Source organism: Emys orbicularis, chromosome 2, assembly GCF_028017835.1.
Source record: "Emys orbicularis isolate rEmyOrb1 chromosome 2, rEmyOrb1.hap1, whole genome shotgun sequence".
Taxonomy (NCBI): domain Eukaryota; kingdom Metazoa; phylum Chordata; order Testudines; family Emydidae; genus Emys; species Emys orbicularis.
In genome coordinates this window covers 297,030,912-297,050,503 of record NC_088684.1, presented here as the reverse complement: position 1 = coordinate 297,050,503, position 19,592 = coordinate 297,030,912, and the positions used below count along the sequence as shown (strand labels likewise).

General features: G+C 45.2%; 1 protein-coding gene across 1 annotated transcript; it reads right to left on the bottom strand.

Annotated features, from left to right (window-relative positions):
* Positions 1–9,919: 9,919 nt before the first annotated feature.
* LOC135873888 (zinc finger protein 398-like) lies at positions 9,920–16,700 on the bottom strand. The gene is made up of 6 exons (XM_065398497.1): positions 16,677–16,700; positions 14,660–15,058; positions 14,229–14,355; positions 12,871–12,984; positions 10,258–10,371; positions 9,920–9,975 (listed from the first exon to the last, which is right to left on the bottom strand). The coding sequence occupies exons 1-6, from the start codon at positions 16,698–16,700 to the stop codon at positions 9,920–9,922; spliced, it is 834 nt and encodes a 277-aa protein (XP_065254569.1).
* Positions 16,701–19,592: the final 2,892 nt, after the last annotated feature.

Here is a 19,592-nt window from a genome sequence, read left to right as displayed (position 1 = left end):
CTCCTCTCCGTTTGAAAATATACCTGTAAGTCTCAGCGCTGTTCAATCGTCAAGTTGTTTGGCTGAAGGCACCATTCATTTGATTGTAGCACAGAGAGGGTGGACATCTTTAAAAATGGTGAAAGATGTATTTTTTTATTTCATGAAATGTGGAAGGACACAATGTTGCAAGTAACTAAGATGATGATGTCAGGGACACAAAAGGAAACAAAAAGCTCATGTAATGACTGCAATGAAGAAAGATGTAGACACAATGAAAAAATACTTAAAATATGTTAACAGCCCGTGCAGTAGTAGCAGCAAGACGGTCACAGCAGAGACTCAGATGAAAAATGTATAGATGATCCACAATTCAACATTCAAGAATCACCACAAGAAAAACAAAGATCCAAACAAAACAGAAATTCTTTATCCGAACCAAAATAATGACGATGCCACTAGTGACAGAGATGAAATGATTCCCATTATAACCATTGGCAATACCATTTCTGATCCTGCATTATGGTCCAATCTAACACCCAAAATTCAAGATCTGCTAGTGATCAATAGTCCACCAAAAGTAAAGGACATGGATTTTCCTCTGGATGAGCAGAATCGCCATTTTTCTATGATGTTTTTAATACAGAAAGCTTGAAAACAGTGATGTTTTGAAGCGGCGCTGGCTGCTTTACTCAGATTCCACTGACAAGGTTTTCTGTTTCTGCTGCAAGCTCTTTGACTTGAATCCAAAATCATCCCTAGCATTCGAGGGGTCGAATGATTGAGGAACATGTCTCAGCTTCTCATGCATCATGAAAAGTCGCCTAGTCATTTCAATTCCTACCAAATGAGGGTCAAAGCAGAGCAAACGCTAAAGCAGGATAATTGCATGAACATGGATCTTCAATGTGTGATTAAACAAGAGACAGAACACTAGGATTCAGAGTAGCAGCCGTGTTAGTCTGTATCCGCAAAAAGAACAGGAGTACTTGTGGCACCTTAGAGACTAATAAATTTGTTAGTCTATAAGGTGCCACAAGTACTCCTGTTCTTTTTGAGAACACTAGGAGAACATTGTAAAGAGGCTCATGACAATAACACTTTATCTTTCTAAAAATAACATGGCTTTCCAAGGTTTATCTGGCAAGCTCTTCACGAACTTCCTAGGTTTGGTGGAGTTACTAGGAAAGTACGATGAAGTAATGAAGGAACATTTGCGACTCATACTTTCCAGGGAGGTAATGGATCACTACTCTGGAAAAACAATCCAGAATGAGATAATTGAATTATTGGTGAAGAAAGTGCTGCAAGATATTCTTAAAAGGTTAAAGAGTGCTAAATTCTACTCCGTTATATTGGATTGCACTCCAGATGAGAGCTGTCATGAAAAGATGTCTTTCACTGTTAGGTTCCTTTTAAAACAGTGGCTGAGTCCACAAGGGAAGCACTAACTGATACTATACTTACTACTCTGAAGGAATTCGACATAAATATCCAAGACTGCCAGGGTTATGACAACGGTGCAAACGTGAAGGGGAAAAACAAGGGTGTACAGGCAAGAATCCTTAATCAAAACCCAAGAGCATTTTTTGTTCCATGTGGATGCCACTCGCTCTGTCTTGTGGTGGGGGATACTGCAATATCTTCATGGGAGTCCATCTCCCTCTTTGACATTCTGCAAAGGATCTACCTTCTGGTTCTCTACCTGTGGACTGCAGCTGTCTATAGTGCCTCCTGTAACAGCTGCATGACAGCTACAACTCCCTGGGCTACTTCGCATGGCCTCCTCCAAACACCTTCCTTAGTCTCACCACAGGACCTTCCTCCTGGTGTCTGATAACGCTTGTGCTCCTCAGTCCTCCAGCAGCACACCCTCACTCTCAGCTCCTTGCGCCTCTTGCTCCCAGCTCCTCACACTCGCACCACAAACTGAAGTGAGCTCCTTTTAAAACCCAGGTGCCCTGATTAGCCTGCCTTAATTGATTCTAGCAGCTTCTTCTTAATTGGCTCCAGGTGTCCTAATTAGCCTGCCTGCCTTAACTGGTTCTAGCAGGTTCCTGATTACTCTAGTGCAGCCCCTGCTCTGGTCACTCAGGGAACAGAAAACTACTCATCCAGTGACCAGTATATTTGCCCTCTACCAGACTCCTGTACCCCACTGGTCTGGGTCTGTCACACACTACATACTTACACTCAAAGAAAGGGCACAAAAATTCAGGTTTGCCTAGGGTGCCATTTTCTCTAAAGTTGGCCCTGTGAGAGGACACACTCCCAACCCCAAGGAAGTATGAATATGAGGTACAAGGTATGGCTAGATGGCTGGCAGGTAAACCTAACTCACCCTCTCCCTCAGCTCTGTCTGGCCACATCTCTCCCACCATATTACCACCCTCTCAACTACTCTCTCATACTATCCCCCAACATAAGGAACAGAGGCATCTATCCTCCCCCAGTCCTGATCCCAAATGAATGCCTCTTTGGGCTCAAATAACTTGTTTCCCTCTAACAGCAGTGCTGAACGGATAAAGCATCCTCTGGTTCCTCAGACCTAGACTTCTCAACCAGCAAACTACAGATGGTTTGAGTGGCGGCGCTGGAATCTTGGCTTCAAAGATGTGCCTCCTCTCCTTGGCCTATAACTGCTAACATGTATATTTTTGTGTTTTGTTGGTTTTTTTTTTTAAAAGAGGGATCAGCTTATTTTGATAAACACAACCCTCCTACTAATGGATTATTATCTGAGTTCTATTTATTAAGTAAATGAACAACTTCTACTGAACTTAAACTTCTTTTTTTTTTTAATAATTACATCATATTACACTCATGTTCTATTTTGGATACAACATATTGTTATGAGTAGGATCCAGTATCCCCAATGGCCACAAGAGAGAGACATCATTCATGCAGATAACCTTCCCACCAAGGCTTTTTCATTAAGGTTGAAGTTAACTCGTGCAAAGATCCACTACAAGGACTACTATGCACTGCTTAGGAGACTGATAGGCTTAAGTGGCATATAGAAGTTTATATGCCACTTAAGCCTATTAGTAGCCTACGGTATAGACCTTTTGTATGCTCTCCTTTAAATGAGAAATTTCAATTTTAAATCCCCCTTTCTAAAAGGTAATGAAACTACTGCATTATATTTAAACTATACAGTAGAACCTTTATTTTTAAATTAACTGGGGATTGAATAATTCATAAAATTGAATATCTCAAAATTAGCCGTTGCAGTATGGTGTACTGCATTGTTTTCTTCCTGTCCTCCAAACCACTGCAAGGTAATTTCCACTGGAGGCATCAGAATTTGAATGGATGTTGATTTGTTCTTCAACATCACTTCCACTGTGTGATTCCCCTACCCCACCCCTGCCCTGAATTGTGGAAAATGGTTGGTATAGCTGTTTGTTTGTAAGATTGATGTACTGTATTTACCAGTATTTGTATTTCATAAAATATCACTATTGGAGAACACACATAGAAAGCTGTGTCGTGCAGCTCTTACTCATGAGAGTAGCCCTACTAAGGTCAACAGAACTCCTCATGCAAGCTAGGGCTAGAGGTAAGGCCCAAATGTATCTGGACAGCTCCAGTGATCGATTACAGTATCTATTCCTTTAATTGAGAGTAGGAAATACTATATGTTCTGTGGCAAGTAACTACCCCCCAATAGTGTTAATTTAAGAACAAAATGTTATCCATGGCAATATATCACACCAGATAATCCATTCACAAGGATAAGAATGGTAGAATTACACCTCTAGTAAACAATCACAACAGCTCATCAGCTAATTAATGGGGTGAGAAAGAGAAAAATAGATTCTAGTCTGAGTGAAAGGTCTATATTAACAGAAAAGTAACAAATTACCCATAAAGATTTTACCAAGACCATGAAATGATTCTTTTGCTGAATACATTTGCCTATACCAATTTTCCATCTTCTATAATTAAGCAGAATCCATTTCCTTCACTCACAAAGAATACACTATAAAGAATACCTTGCGCCTCTGTTTTGGGCTTAGCACACAGTTATGTTGTTCCATGGCCGTCTTCCAAATTCTCAAGCTGAGACTCCCTTCATTTTGTTAAATGCAGTTGTTGGGCTGAACTCTTATCCTAAGCCATATTCATTTGATGTAATGCTGCACCTCAAGCAGAAAATTCTTGATTTACATTTGGGACCACACCCCATGAAGGGCAGAATGTCCTCGCAACCTCCAATGACTTCACAAACTGAATTCCATCCTGTGAGACTAACATGAGACTTGGGGTTGTCTAGATAGGTTGAAGACATGATTGTGAAGAATCTGCTTTTTTAATTTTGTTTGTTTGGATTTTCCCCAGCTGTAACTCATCAATGGATTGTACCAAAACAAATTGTGAAGGAGTGCCATCTGGATGGAGCTTACAAGGTAGTTACTGCCAGAATTAGGTTTGGCCCTGTTGGTTTTTGTTTCCCTCCCCTCATCTTTTCTATAACATAGCTCAGTCCCCCAGAAGAGGCATCGGGGGTGCTAGAAACAATCCTGGCAAGTTTGAGCCAGAGGATTTTTCTTGACAATTTTGATTAAAAAAAAAAACCCTAAAGAAATTCCCACACAAACTTTAGTGAGAGTTTATAAATACAGAGCCAGATCCTTAGCTGCTTTTAACATCTTCACTGACAGCAAAGTTATACCAGCTGAGGAGCTGACTTGTATTATTTACTGACAAAGGTGGCTTTCATGGCATTTTGCTCAACTTAACTACCCAGCCCTGCTGCCCCTAAACATTTTTCCCCCCAGGGGGCCACAGTGCCACCAAAAGCGAGATTCGAGAAATTTTCTTTTATTATATCAAGAACCTGGTATTACTGAACAGGGCTGGTTCCTGTCTCAGATACATTTTTGTCCTTCCAGTGAAAGGTAGCGATAGCAATGACCTATAGCTGCTGCAGCACAACAAATGCTTATCCACTTTATTCCCAACAATGTTTCCTTCAAAACCCAAATGTGGTGAAAATTAAAAAAAAAAAAAGTGTTCTCAAAACCAGGACAAATATCAACATATAAAAATCTTCCGTCTCCAGTAATGCACACATCAAACCATATATACAACAGTCTGTAATATGGAACATTACATTTGGAAGGTGGAAGACTCAGGCTGTCCGAAAAGAAATCTACACTGTAAGCTTTCTCTAGTCAGTTTCCAACTCATAAGGAGTCTCAGCCAGGTAATCTTCAGCTATCTCCATTTGCCTGGCTTGAATGGGCTAAAAGTTTGATTTATAGAGGTACTGAATACCGAGAGCTACCTTTGACTTACATGGGAGCTACGGGTGCATTTCACCTCCCCAACTCCATTCCTAAGTATCTGCTGCTTCTCGGAAGGGGTTCAGAAATGGGTTCTAAATTTCAAATGGTAGGAGTCCTTCCTCTCAGTAAAGAGCCAACAATCCCTTTTTCCTGTTGTGGGTCACACTAACATGCATTTTCTGACCTATTTTCAGTTAGCTCTGTCTCACATAGTAGCTTGTGAACAGATATTAATGCATTCTCTCCTTTTACATCAAGCTGGTCTCTCTGTTGTGTATCCAGGTCCCTGTGAAGCCTTCAGATGGAGTTACTGGTGATAGGATTATTTTTGAGGATCATAGATTTCCTACTCAGTTTTTCCCTCACCTAGTGATTGTTCCAGCTTCTCTGTGTGAATCATCTGGTGTCTAAGAAGACTCAACTGGCTAAGTGGATTGGGTCTCTTTCATGTGACTTTTTTGATGCTTAACTAAGCTTCTTTTCAGCACAAAGCTTTTCCCACACACATTACACTGGAATAATTTCTCCCCTAAATGCCGGCGTTGGTGATTTAGAAGATAATCCTTTCTGCTGTAGCTTTTGTCACATTCGGTACATTTATATGGCCTCTCTCCACTGTGAATCATTTGGTGTCTAATGAGCCACGAGTGGCAAATGAAGCTCTTCTCACATTGGCTGCATTCATAGGGTTTCTCTTTTCCATGGCTCCTTTGGTGTTTTGTCAAACTTACCTTCAGCTGGAAACTTTTCCCACACTCAGCGCATGCAAACAGTCTCTCTCCTCTGTGGGCTTGTTGGTGATTCTGAAGATACACCTTTTGAGTACAGTTTTTCTCACATTCAGTACTTGTATACAGTCTGTCTTCTGGGTAGGGTTCTTCCTGATGGATTAATAATTTTTTGTCACAGAGAGATGAAACCCCCAGACTGTTCCCACTAGCAGTTGCCTGCTGCATTTTTGAATTGTACACAGTCTTCCATGTCACTCTCTGTTTGGGATTCTGCAAACACTCTTCTCCAAGTTTTCCATATAATCTAGACTTGTACACAATGCTTTCAAGAGGTTTTCCAGGGAGCTTATCCTTGTTTGTGCTTCCATCTTTCGCTGAAATAAACATACAATCACAAGAAGGTAATACGAATAAGGAAACTTCTTCTGATTGCAACCAACCAAAGGTCTTAACCAGAAAAATGTTTGTGGCTATATTGTTCCTGAAGAACAGATAAAGCAAGTTAAATAAAAATATAGGCTTTATTACTAAGTAGAACAGCTTGGAAAGTTTCCACTGAAATTAAAATGTTGATGAAAAATAGAAAACATTTGTGAAAGTCTCTGCAACCAGCTCTATTAAAAATCACTTATGCAGAGTCATAGATTTGATCCGCACTTTACAAACCTATGGCAAGACCTGTGCCCAGCTTCGAAGAGTTTAGTCTTAGCACTGGATCAGTAAATACACACAAGTTTTGGGGCCTGATTTTCAGAGACACTGAGTACCCACACCTCCAAATAAAGTCAGACAAGACTCTGGGGATGCTCAGCACCTCTGACCATCAGGCCTGTAGTGTAAACTGATTGTGTAGTTACTATAAATTCCTGACTAAGGAACACCATTAACCTGAAAGCTTATCCAATTGAGGCCTAACCAGTACTGAGCATAGCAGAACATTAGCCTCACTGAGAGCTCTGATCCCACAACAAACTTTGCATAGGGCAACCCCCTGCGCACATCCCGAGCTCTGGGCTCTTGTCCACAGTATATCCCTGCTGAGAGTTCATTGCAGGGCTAAGCCTGATTATATACTTGATACTCCTCTTGATACAGCCCAACAGAGTACGTGACATTCTTGCTACTGCACTAGTGTACTGCCACCCTGTGGGCACGTTCCCGCATCTATAAGGAATTATTCCTCCCCACATCGATCATTTGACATTTAGCTTTAAAGATTAGTTTTTCAATGGATTTCAGCAGAGGCGTCCAGTATATCATGATCACTATATTTTAATAATCTCCTCAGTGTTTCTAATCCATCCCACCTTTGTCTCATCCATGCATTAAATACATTAAGGCTCCACTACACCCGCTAGGTTGTAACTGAGAAGACTGAATAGCATCTGTTTCACACGTACCATATTGAGACACCACTCGTTTTAGTCTCAGTTACTTATGTTCCACACAAATTTGGTGTCCCCTCACTTCTATTGTTGACAATTATTTACATCAGTAATAAAGGCACACATGAAGCTCAGGTTACAGAATGTCATTTACTCTAAGGGAATTAATGCCACACTATTAGCAATTTCCTGCACAAATAATTCTTGGGTGTCCTTCATTTTGGGCCTTTTCCCAAATATTTCGTCCTATATTTGGGCCCTGGCAGGTTGAAAGCTGAATAGTGCTAGGTCTAAACCATATGGGATTCTACTTGATACCGCTTTCCTGTCTGACAGAACCATTTCCTCTGAGTTTTTAACCAAACGTGTGTCTATTCTGTAGTAACTATAGCTAATCCACTGACCCATGTTAGGAGGATGCTTCATCATATATCAAGAGGATGGCACTGAATTACTGGGTTTGTGGGGACACAACTAAAAAGGTCCTGAATTTTCTGCATTTACATTAATTTAACTTTGCATTAATTTAGCTTTCCCACTAGGAGCATTATTCCCTTACTGACCTGTGCTGGGATCTGTATGGATTTCGTTTTCCTCTGAATCATGCTGCTCACAGACACTCTGCTCTTCCTCTTGTTTAATCCGTGATAAAATGTCAGTTGCACAAATTTGAAATCCTATTAATGGGAAAAGAGTTACATTACAAAGCATTCATTGTAGAAGTTAGGAAAATGAATAATTTTGGAATAGTTAGGAACCCCAGATTACATCTAGTTGAGGTTGCTGGAAAGTCACATTTGTCATGCAGATAAGAAAAGTGCTGATAAAGCATCAGGAAAGACTTGGTTATAAGAGCTCCCAAAGGTATTGCTGGGTGTCCAGCTTTGACCTACACCATTTGAGTTGTTCTGATCTATTACTCACCAGTGCATGGGTCTATAGGCATCTCTGTATTCTCTGACTCTAGCAGTACCCTGATGCATAACTCTTTGCCTTCCTCAGTCTGGGATAAAGTGTCAGACTTGGAAACTGCATGGTCTGTTCAAGGAGAAAGATGGAGATACAAGTATCGTGAATATAAAAGTAGCTGCAAACTCTGGTTTTTCCCCTCCCCAAACCTGGCTTGCTTTGTAAATCTCAATTAGACATTAAAATAAACACACATGCATACCCAAGGTCTTATACAACTTACTCAGCATAAGGGGGTATACAATTCCAGGTTCTTTGTATCATTATATATTATTTAGCAGATAATATGAGGATTATATTTAACCAAAAGGAGTGAATGCTACGATTGAGCTTTTAGCCTTACTTTCATGCGCCCCATTTATGAAATTTTCTTAAGAAATTTCCTTCTTTCAAAAAAGAGAGAAGTTGCCAATGGAGCGTATACATTTCTTGATCTGTATTAGTTTGGCTCGATACTCCCCAGAACACAGCCGCCCTGAACTCCAAGTCAGAGTTTAGCTCTTTAGTTTAGATGGGAGTTTAGTTTGGGCATTGAATGTAAAAACAATTTGTGTTAGAACATAAGGGAATCTGGTTGTGTTTTATTAAAATACACCCCACACTCCCCCCCCCCAAAAAAAATAGATTTCCTCAAAATTTCCAAAACAAGGCACTTGGGCTCTGGGCAGAAGCATCTAAGACAAAGGAATCTGTTTCAGAAAGTTATAAGAAACAGAAAAAGATGGGTGCTGGAGCTCAAAACTGATGTGCTAGATGGACCCACCAGCATTGCATTTATACAGTACATGTGTATATACACTCATGCACTGTATATTATAGGAGGAGTTGGTAGTGCCACTTATTGTTAAAGTTACCCAATACTTCCCATTTTAAAACCCTGTTTTCAGTTGCTTATAAGTTTTGCCAAAATTTAACTGCTAGGGTTGATGTTTTCCATGCCAGGTGTCTACCACAGGCTAAATATTAATAGAAAGTTTCAACTAAAAGAGTTTAGCCATTTCCAAGAACAAGATTGGAGGAAACAGTTTTACCCTGATAAAAATAATTCTTACAACCTTTTCGTTTTCCTGCATCTCCTTGATTTGGAGCAAGGACTTGACTTGTGGTATAGGGTCCCACGGGTGTCAGGGGTGTGCTTATTGCCACCCCCATGAAAATTCACCCACATTTGACCAAATTATAAGCCTCTGATCAGCCACAACCCTGATTCATCCCCACAGCACAGTCCATCCTGTTCAGTGAATGAGGCAGGGCTCCTGTGGAAAAAAATAGTATGTGATCATTTAATTAAAGATTGTATCATATTGCATATGTACAAGGGGGCCAAATTTAGATTGCACAGGAAGACTGAATTCTGGCATTTCTTAACTTTTGAGTGCTTGACTTTGCAATCTTAAATGTTCTTTTAACAGAGTTTTTGTGTGTGAAATTGATATATAGGCACATATCCAAATATATGCACAAAACTGGCTTTCCTTTCCCAGGTTAAGGTATCAGTTCTATGCTCCCTGGCACCATCTGCCTGAAAAGACTAATCAAAGGCGGCCCTGGTCCAAAAGCCTTATTTAGAAAGAGAGAAATCACAGTAATCACCTGAGCTGCTCATGGCCACCTGGGCTGAAGATACCAAGCAAGGAGGGTTAAGGGAGGAAAACTATTTCCTACATCTACCACCTTCTGCACAGGAAAGAGGCAGTCACCAATTCTGTACTCTCAGAAAATGGATGGAAGATGGGAAAGAGAAAATGCCCCAATCAGTCAGGACTGATAGAAAGCCTGATTGATGTCATGCCAAGTGTTGGTTGTAGATTTGGAACATGTAGAAAAATATAAAAGAGCTCACAAAGTTATTAATCTTTCAATGTCACTCCACATTTGAGTTACTTTACTCTAACTCACCGGTGTAGAGCTCTTTAGGGACTTTTCTGCCCTCCAAATCCTGCTGATCCCCGACATACAACTCTTCCTCTTGTTTAGTAAGTAATAAACCCTCTTGTGTACAAACTGGAGATTCTGTTCACAGGAACAAAAAATCACATTGTTTTTCCAACATACACCATATGCTTTAGAAAAGAGTTCATGAGGGATTAGCTCGAGTTAGAAAAGGTCTCAATGGTGTTGGTCAAGAGAGTTGGAAAACATGGATAAAACATATAACAAGAGACCCGGGGCCTGATTCACCATTGTGTTACTCCAGTTTTATACCAGGGTAACTCCATTAATGATTCAGACCCCAATGGTTTGCACACACAAAATGTTACATTGGGGTTACATTTGCACAAATAAGGAAATAAACATTGATAGGGCATTTCAGTTTTACAAACTAGTATGAACACCAGAAATTCAAAGAAAGCTACACTTAAAAAACAGAGATTTTGGAACATACAGAAAGAGAGTTAAGGTACTTCAAACAGCCTTAACTCTGCCCTCATATTCTTGCCACTCTCTGCACCTTCCACGTAAGCTAGATCTACAAGTCTATGAAGAGTATCATAAGATCACAGCTAAGTTACATGTTAAATCAGGAACCAAGGGAGCTAAAGACATTAATCCTCAAATATAGTATTTTGGTATCCAGTGTCCACAGTTGGAACATCTTTGATCACCTCCACTTTTGTTTGGCAAAGAAGATATAGCTTAATTGCAAGGATTGTACATGCACAGGTGCAAGAAGCTCAACTACCATGGACAGTAAAGAGTTGTATGATTTCAAGTCTTCTGGCATAATTAGAGGTGGGAAAGTGGGCACATGCCAAGAGTCAGGCTGATCATGCAAAGCTGGTCACAGCCACAACTATGGAGAGATCAATCTCTCTCAAATGTGAAGTTGCGGAACTATTAACTAAGGTTTGTAACCTGTCCTTTAAATCAGCTTCTGTACCCAATGACTGGAAGTTAGCTAATATAACACCGATATTTTAAAAGGGCTCTAGAGGTGATCTGGCCATTACAGACCGGTAAGTCTAACGTCGGTACCGGGCAAATTAGTCGAAACAATAGTTAAGAATAAAATTGTCAGACACATAGAAAAACAAACTGTTGAGCAATAGTCAACATGGTTTCTGGAAAGGGAAATCGTGTCTTACTAATCTATTAGAGTTCTTTGAAGAGGTCAACAAACATGTGGACAAGGGGGATCCAGTGGACATAGTGTACTTAGATTTCCAGAAAGCCTTTGACAAGGTCCCTCACCAAAGGCTCTTACGTAAAGTAAGCTGTCATGGGATAAAAGGCAAGGTCCTTTCATGGACTGAGAATTGGTTAAAAGACAGGGAACAAAGGGTAGGAATTAATGGTAAATTCTCAGAATGGAGAGGGGTAACTAGTGGTGTTCCCCAAGGGTCAGTCCTAGGACCAATCCTATTCAACTTATTCATAAATGATCTGGAGAAAGCTGTAAACAGTGAGGTGGCAAAGTTTGCAGATGATACTAAACTGCTCAAGATAGTTAAGACCAAAGCAGACTGTGACGAACTTCAAAAAAACCTCACAAAACTAAGTGATTGGGCAACAAAATGGCAAATGAAATTTAATGTGGATAAATGTAAAGTAATGCACATCGGAAAAAATAACCCCAACTATACATACAATATGATGGGGGCTAATTTAGCTACAACGAGTCAGGAAAAAGATCTTGGAGTCATCGTGGATAGTTCTCTGAAGACGTCCGCGCAGTGTGCAGAGGCGGTCAAAAAAGCAAACAGGATGTTAGGAATCATTAAAAAGGGGATAGAGAATAAGACTGAGAATATATTATTGCCCTTATATAAATCGACGGTACGCCCACATCTCGAATACTGCGTACAGATGTGGTCTCCTCATCTCAAAAAAGATATACTGGCACTAGAAAAGGTTCAGAAAAGGGCAACTAAAATGATTAGGGGGTTGGAATGGGTCCCATATGAGGAGAGATCAAAGAGGCTAGGACTCTTCAGCTTGGAAAAGAGGAGACTAAGGGGGGATATGATAGAGGTATATAAAATCATGAGTGATGTGGAGAAAGTGGATAAGGAAAAGTTATTTACTTATTCCCATAACACAAGAACTAGGGGTCACCAAATGAAATTAATAGGCAGCAGGTTTAAAACAAATAAAAGGAAGTTCTTCTTCACGTAGCGCACAGTCAACTTGTGGAACTCCTTACCTGAGGAGGTTGTGAAGGCTAGGGCTATAACAGCGTTTAAAAGAGAACTGGATAAATTCATGGTGGTTAAGTCCATTAATGGCTATTAGCCAGGATGGGTAAGGAATGGTGTCCCTAGCCTCTGTTTGTCAGAGGGTGGAGATGGATGGCAGGAGAGAGATCACTTGATCATTGCCTGTTAGGTTCACTCCCTCTGGGGCACCTGCATTGGCCACTGTCGCTAGACAGGATACTGGGCTAGATGGACCTTTGGTCTGACCCGGTACGGCCGTTCTTATGTTCTCTCCACAAGAAGAGTTCAAAAGTCTTGCTGGATTTCCAGCATTTTACTGTATTAAGTGTGTGAGTGCTTCTGACATATCAGTCACCTGCGCTGGGGTCTGCAGGAATTTCTCTCTTCTCTGCATCTCCTTGATCCCCGACACTTAGCTCCTCCCCTCGTTCAATCCGGGATAGGATGTCAGGTTTGGAAACGGCATAGTCTGTTCATAGAAAAAGATATTAAGGGACAGTATATAGTAATAGGCTAGATTTGCATGAGTCTGTCCTCCCACAGCATGTATGTATATCACTGCATTCTACTGGATGGGCATATCTTTTGAGGGCTGCAGCCACCACAGAATGATTTAGGAATGGGGGGAAGGAAAACTTCTGCTACTGCTTCCAGTTCCTCCCCTCCAGTTACATCTTATCTCCTCCATGGCAGCAGCCACACTTACATTCCAGGCTTGTAATGCATATATTAGCCACAAGAGTCAGAGGATACAACAGAGATATTTAACCATTTGTAAGCCTGACCCATGCCAGGTGACTAAGGACAGGAATGAAAGACAAGCCTCTTACCAGCACAGCAGTATGTCACAACCCTAGCAATCCATGTATCCTTCAGGAGTAGCAGCTAGTGCTCTATTAACTTTCATTAAAGATTTTGAGTTATTTTAGTTCATCCCACTGCTAGAGGCTAGAACAGAGGCAAACGTGTTACTGAAGGCATTGTAGGGGAAAATGCCAGGTGCTATGAAGTACTGAGTCAGAGACAGTACGCTGTCTGATGCTGCCCTCTAGGCTGGCCTCACACAGAGGAGAAGGGATTACTCCTACATAGGTGTGCTCCGTTAGCTCAAGTGGTAGAGGACTGTGTCTCTACAGCTGAAGTAGCAGGGTCCCAAGTCCCAGCAATCTGGGGATACGAGAGATTTATAAAGCAATTGTGTCAGTTGTCAGCCCCTCATGAACTTGTTACAGTGGGAGATGTGTGTGCGCTTTCTGGAAGGGTGCCAGAGATCTCCACACACAGGCAGATTTGTAGGTTCTCATACTGTTCCCACCACTTCAGTATCCATGCACCTTGTAAATCTGCCCAAAGTCCAGGTCCCATAAGAGGCCAAGGTCAAGCCAAGAAAAAGCACAATGCTTATTAAACAACAGTGTTATCTAAAATTGAGATTGTAAATATACAAGTCAGGAACAATCAAAGTGATGATTTCCAAATAAAACAGTCATTTGAATGCATAAACATGGAGATAAATGCAGCATGTGCTCATTCCACACTGCAGAGAGCTGGCGTTTTAAACCCTACAGTGTTAAAAACGGAATGGATTGGAATGCCACGTGTCATGCAGACAGCAAAGGGAGTTGAGCCGATATCACCAAGTTTCCAATAACTAGAAGGGCCAATCACCAGAAATCAAAGGACCGGAGCAAAAGAGCAAAACCTGATCTTTACCCAGTGACATCAACGTCTCATAGTTGCTTTTCATCACATTCTTGTAAAGTTCCTTCTGCCATTCGTCTAAATTCCCCCATTCCTGCTCATTGAAATAGACTGAGATGTCATCAAATGTTACTGGCACCTGCAATCACAAATGCCACACATTCAGCACCTGCTGTCGTGATCACATTCTGAGGCTTGCTTCCTTTTATCTTCCATTAAAAAGACTTCCCTCACTTTTGTGTCCTGTGAAATAAAGTACTAAACATATTTAATTGTGAACTAGCACAACACAAGCAGCCAGATCAGTTCCCTTCTTCTAAGCCATTTTATTAATGGTGAATTAAAGGGCGAATATACCAAGTTCTGGGGGGGAAAAATCCCACTTCAATAGTTCATGGCCAGGCTTTGTATCTACTCTTCATCATTAGCTGGGATAGCGTTACCTTGGGAACTTCCCCCTTAGTCCCTGGGGGGAGCCTCAGGACCCAAAAGTTCCTGTTCTTCAGCAGGTTCTCCATGTTCTCCAGCCTCCTCTGCAGCAGCCCGTACTCCTGGATCAGAGTTCCCAGCACGGCCCATTTACTCTCCAGCTGGCTTTCAAATTGCATCACTGTTTTCTCACAGCCTATTAGTTTCTTCTCAGTCATCCCTGTTCTCCCTTCCAGATTCAGCAAACATGCAGCCTGAGAATCCACCCTCCTCTCCATGTCTTGAACAGCAGCCACAACAGTCAGGGAAATCTCTGCACTCTGCAGTTGCGTCTCTCTCAGCGAAGTTTGTTTGAGGCCGGTGGGGGGATGCAAAAGTGTCAGGTGCTGGGATTCGAGGTCCCATTTTGGAGCCTGTTAGCAAGGACAGAAATTGAAAGTGGGGCATGTGCCACTGATACATCTGGCAGTCTCCTTTCCCCATCTCGTCAAATGTTTGTCTAGCACCCCAGCCCAATCTAGCTCCAACTGTAATGAGGGTACTAGGGTTTTACTGTAATTTAAATAACAATAATATGGAAATGAGAGTCAGGCTACCTTCTTTCCCAATCATATACTACTGCCAGGAATAAGTGTTCAGCAGAGCAACTGTTACCCTTAGGGCTATTTTGGCTTTAAATTATGCCCTCTTTGACACACCTATAACCCCCACTGCCTTCAGCAGGTTTTCACAGGTGTGAATGAATGAAACGTAAACAAGTCTGTTATTGACATACAAGAAACAGAATCCAGCGAGTTGCGCTGGCTGACAGGAGCAAAAAGCACTAACCACTTATTTTTGTCCTTTGAACACGCAGCTGTAGTTTTGAGCCGCTCCCTGGAGTACGATGGTGCAAGGCAAAAAGACGCAGCTAACGGTGCAGGGGACCGGGCGACGCGTGCAGGGAAAGGAGACGGGAGAGCCCAAGGCTGCTCACCAGCTGAGCGCTGCACACTCACGAGTGGGATTGGCTGGGTGGCACGGGGGGCTCGTGAGGCCATGGGGCTGTTAAAAGGTGCTCCACATCAGGAGCCTGGGAGAGTTCAGCGGGGAGGGGGGTCGGTCCCTGCAGCTGGGGGAGCAGCAAAGCCCTGGTCCCTGCTCCCCGGGCCATCCGAAAATGGCCCCGCACAAGCTGGAGATGGCCCCAGAGTCTGAGGGCATGGCTACACTTGCAGCCATAGAGCGCTGTGAGTTAAACTCGCCTTCGGAGAGCACAGTAGGGAAAGCGCTGCAGTCTGTCCACACTGACAGCTGCTTGCGCACTGGCGTGGCCACATTTGCAGCAGCAGTGGGAGCGGTGCATTATGGGCAGCTATCCCAGCATGCAAGTGACTGCAATGTGCTTTTCAAATGGGGGGGGGTGGGGTGGAGTGTGACAGGGAGTGTGTTGTGTGTATATGGGGGGAGAAGAGTGGGGTTTTGGGGGGCTGAGAGCATGTCAGCATGCTGTCTTGTAAGTTTAGACAGCAGCAGACCTCCCCCCTCTCACACACAGCATTCCACACTAATGGCTTGCATGCCGGCTGTCAGAAATGGAGCTTTGAAAGGGCATTTCTGCATTCCTACAGGAGTTCAAAACAGTGACAAGAGTGGCCACTTGACTTAAGGGGATTCTGGGACGTTTCCGGAGGCTGATCAGAGCGCAGTAACCCAACACCGTGACCTCGTTCACACTGACGCCCGGGCGTTGTAGCCAAGGCGCAGCAAACGTTATTCCTCTCGCGGAGGTGGGTACCAGCAGCGCTGTAGCCGCGGAGTCAGAGCGCTCTACGGGCCTTGCCAGTGTGGACGGGGAGCGAGCTAGGGCGCCCGGGGCTCCTTTATTGCGCTGTAACTCGCACGTGTCGCCAAGCAGAGAAACACAAACCGGATCAGTTCGGGCTCAGCCCCCAGCCCGGCCGGGCAGCCCCGCGCTCCGGCTCCCGGGGCCCAGGCCGGGCGGGGAGAAGCTCCCGGGGCCCGAGGCTCCCCCGCCCGCCGGGCCCTTACCTGGGCAGCGGCCCGCTCGGCCATGGCCCCCCCGGGCGGGGCTTCTCCAGCGGGCCCGGCCCGGCCGAGCTCCGCTCCCGCTCCGGGCTGGGCAGAGTCCCGGCGCCGCCTCGCCACGGGCCGGCCCCGCTGCCGGGCGGAGCAGAGCGAGCGCAGCCGGGAGGGAGCCGCGGCCTGGCTGCTTGGGCAGCTCTGTGCTACCAACCATGGGCGGCACCTGGCTCCGCCCCCTCCAGGCCCCGCCCCGAGAACCGCCCCTGCGGGTTGTGTAAGGCCGGTGGCCCGCGGGTGAGCAAGTCCGATCCCATCCACTAGAGGGCAGTGGTGCGCGCACACCCGGGACTATACACCGCCCACGTGGGAGATGGGGCCGGTGTACGAGATCCTTGGGACGGGACGGTCCCTCCCTCCGCCGGGCGGTGCAGGGACCGTCTCCCAAACCCGATGTCAGTGATACTCAGCGACAGACAACGGGGCTAGTCCGGCAGTCAGGCCGCGGGCACAGCTCGCCCCAGTGCCGCCAGTGCCGGTGCGGTGCGGGGCGGGTGGCGCTGGCTGGGAGCAGCGGCGCTCAGGCCTGCAGACCCGAGACGTGTCAGATGCGGGCAGCGGGGAAAGCGCAAGCCCCCGCCTGGCCGGTGTTGGCCCAGTGGGGTGGGGGCAGGCGCAGACCCCGAGACCCGCCCCAGGTGGAACCCGGACACGCGCCCTGCGCCCCGCCCGCACTAGGGGGCGCTGTCCGCGCGCGGCGAGACGCCCGTGACCCGTTCTCTTTGCGGGAGCTGGTTCCCGGCATGCACTGCGCCGCCCAGCCCCAGCCCCGTCCCCTAGCGCGCGCGGCGACGCCGGGACTCTGCCCAGCCCGGAGCGGGAGCGGAGCTCGGCCGGGCCGGGCCCGCTGGAGAAGCCCCGCCCGGGGGGGCCATGGCCGAGCGGGCCGCTGCCCAGGTAAGGGCCCGGCGGGCGGGGGAGCCTCGGGCCCCGGGAGCTTCGCCCCGCCCGGCCTGGGCCCCGGGAGCCGGGCCGCGGGGAGCGCGGGGCTGCCCGGCCGCGCTGGGGGGTGGCTCCGGCTGGGAGTAGCGATCGGGGCTTTGGTGCTTCCCCGGCTGCAGGGACCGACCCCCCTGCTGGGCACAAATACCCTGAGCCGGGTTGTGCCAAATCCTGCCCGGGACGTGCCTTTCCCGCGGGAATCCCGGGGCTTTGGGGAGAAGCGGCTCCTGAGTCGCCCCGGGGGTGTTTCTGGGCTGCGCGCTCGGTACTGTTGCTGCAGGGACGTAACCCCGTCTAGTCAGGGAGTGTCATTTTGTAGTGTCCCGGGCTGTGCTCCACCGGGCAAACAGTAAATCACAGGCCCTGGCCCGAAGCCTTACATTACAATCGAATGTCCACACTACCCCCCCACTTCGGACTAAGCTAACGTAGCTGAATTCGAAGTACCTTAGTCCGAACTTACCGCGGGTCCAGACGCAGCAGGCAGGCTCCCCCGTCGATGCCGCGTACTCCTCTCGCCGAGCTGGAGTACCGGCGTCGACGGCGAGCACTTCCGGGATCGATCCCAGAACATCGACTGCCTGCCGTCGGACCCGGAGGTAAGTGTAGACGTACCCTAAGGGACTGCTGCTGCTTTTCGACCCCTAGAGTCCTGGTGAAGACTAGGCATCTCCATGGGGGTGCAAGGGTGGATTCAGTTGTAGGCTTGGGACCTAATTTTTAGACATGACTAGTGAATGTAACAAGGAGAAGGGAATGGATATGGGGCTCAGAAGAAAAAATAATCTTACAGCAGTATGATTATCAGTCAGCCAGTTAGGCCCTGATCCTGCACAGTGTTCCTTGGTGATGGGCCTTCTGCGTTCACCCCCGGTCCTGTTGACTTCAGTGGGGCACTGCACAGCATTCTGCCCACACAGAGCAGCCTGTAGGATTTGGGTATTGGATATATGCATATTCTGGTGGTTCAGTTAAGTTTTTATTTTTTCATAAAACGTATTACTATGGTTGAGTTGCTTTTTGTGGGCATCGTGGAAGAAGTGAGTCTTAAGGAGGGGGTTGAATGAAGTATGTCTTGCAGCTTGGCAGACGAGAATTGGTCAGGCCAGAATATTCTAAAGAAAGAAAATAGCAGGATTGCTGTAATGGATTTAGGAAATCAGCAGCAGCTCTGTTGATGTAACCTAGGGGTCAAGTCCCAGACCAATGTATTATAAACCTCTAAACATTACTTCTAGTGAAAATGTTAACAGATCTTTTAACTATCTCTATCCAGACTAGAATTGCTGAGTGCTCAGAAGTTTGCCTTAATAGGGTTTGTGTGAAGATTTTCTTTCACTTTACCCCATATGAAATTCCCATCCCAAATCTTGTTTTGAGGTTCAAACAAACCCAAAGCCTCAAATCAAATCTCTGTAGCAACCAGAGTTTTGCTTGGCTCGGTTGCAAACTGTTCCCGGTGTGTTAGCAAGGCTTATGAACCTTAGTGGTGCACAACATCTGAGTTTTCACTTCGTAATAATCCCAGCACAGGTGGGTTGGTGTGGTGGTGTTTGTTTTTATTACAATAATGCCCAAAGGCCCCAACCAAGATCAGAGCTTCAATGTGCTCAGCCTATACAAACCCATAGTAAAAGACAGTCGTTGCTCCGAAGAGCTTACCATGTAGACAAGAAGCAGGCACAGAGAGGTGAAATTGCACGTTACGTATTACAACACAGATCAGTGGCAGAGGTGGGAATAGAACCCAGGTCTCCTGACTACCAGTCCCCTAGATCACATACTGGTTTTGTTGGGACTGTTTTGCACACCTCTAAATTTGACCCTATTAAAAACAAAGATCTAATCGCAAGAAGGTTTGAGCAGCCTGTAGCACATGATCTACTTTTATGTTTGTTAGTCTCTAAGGTGCCACAAGTACTC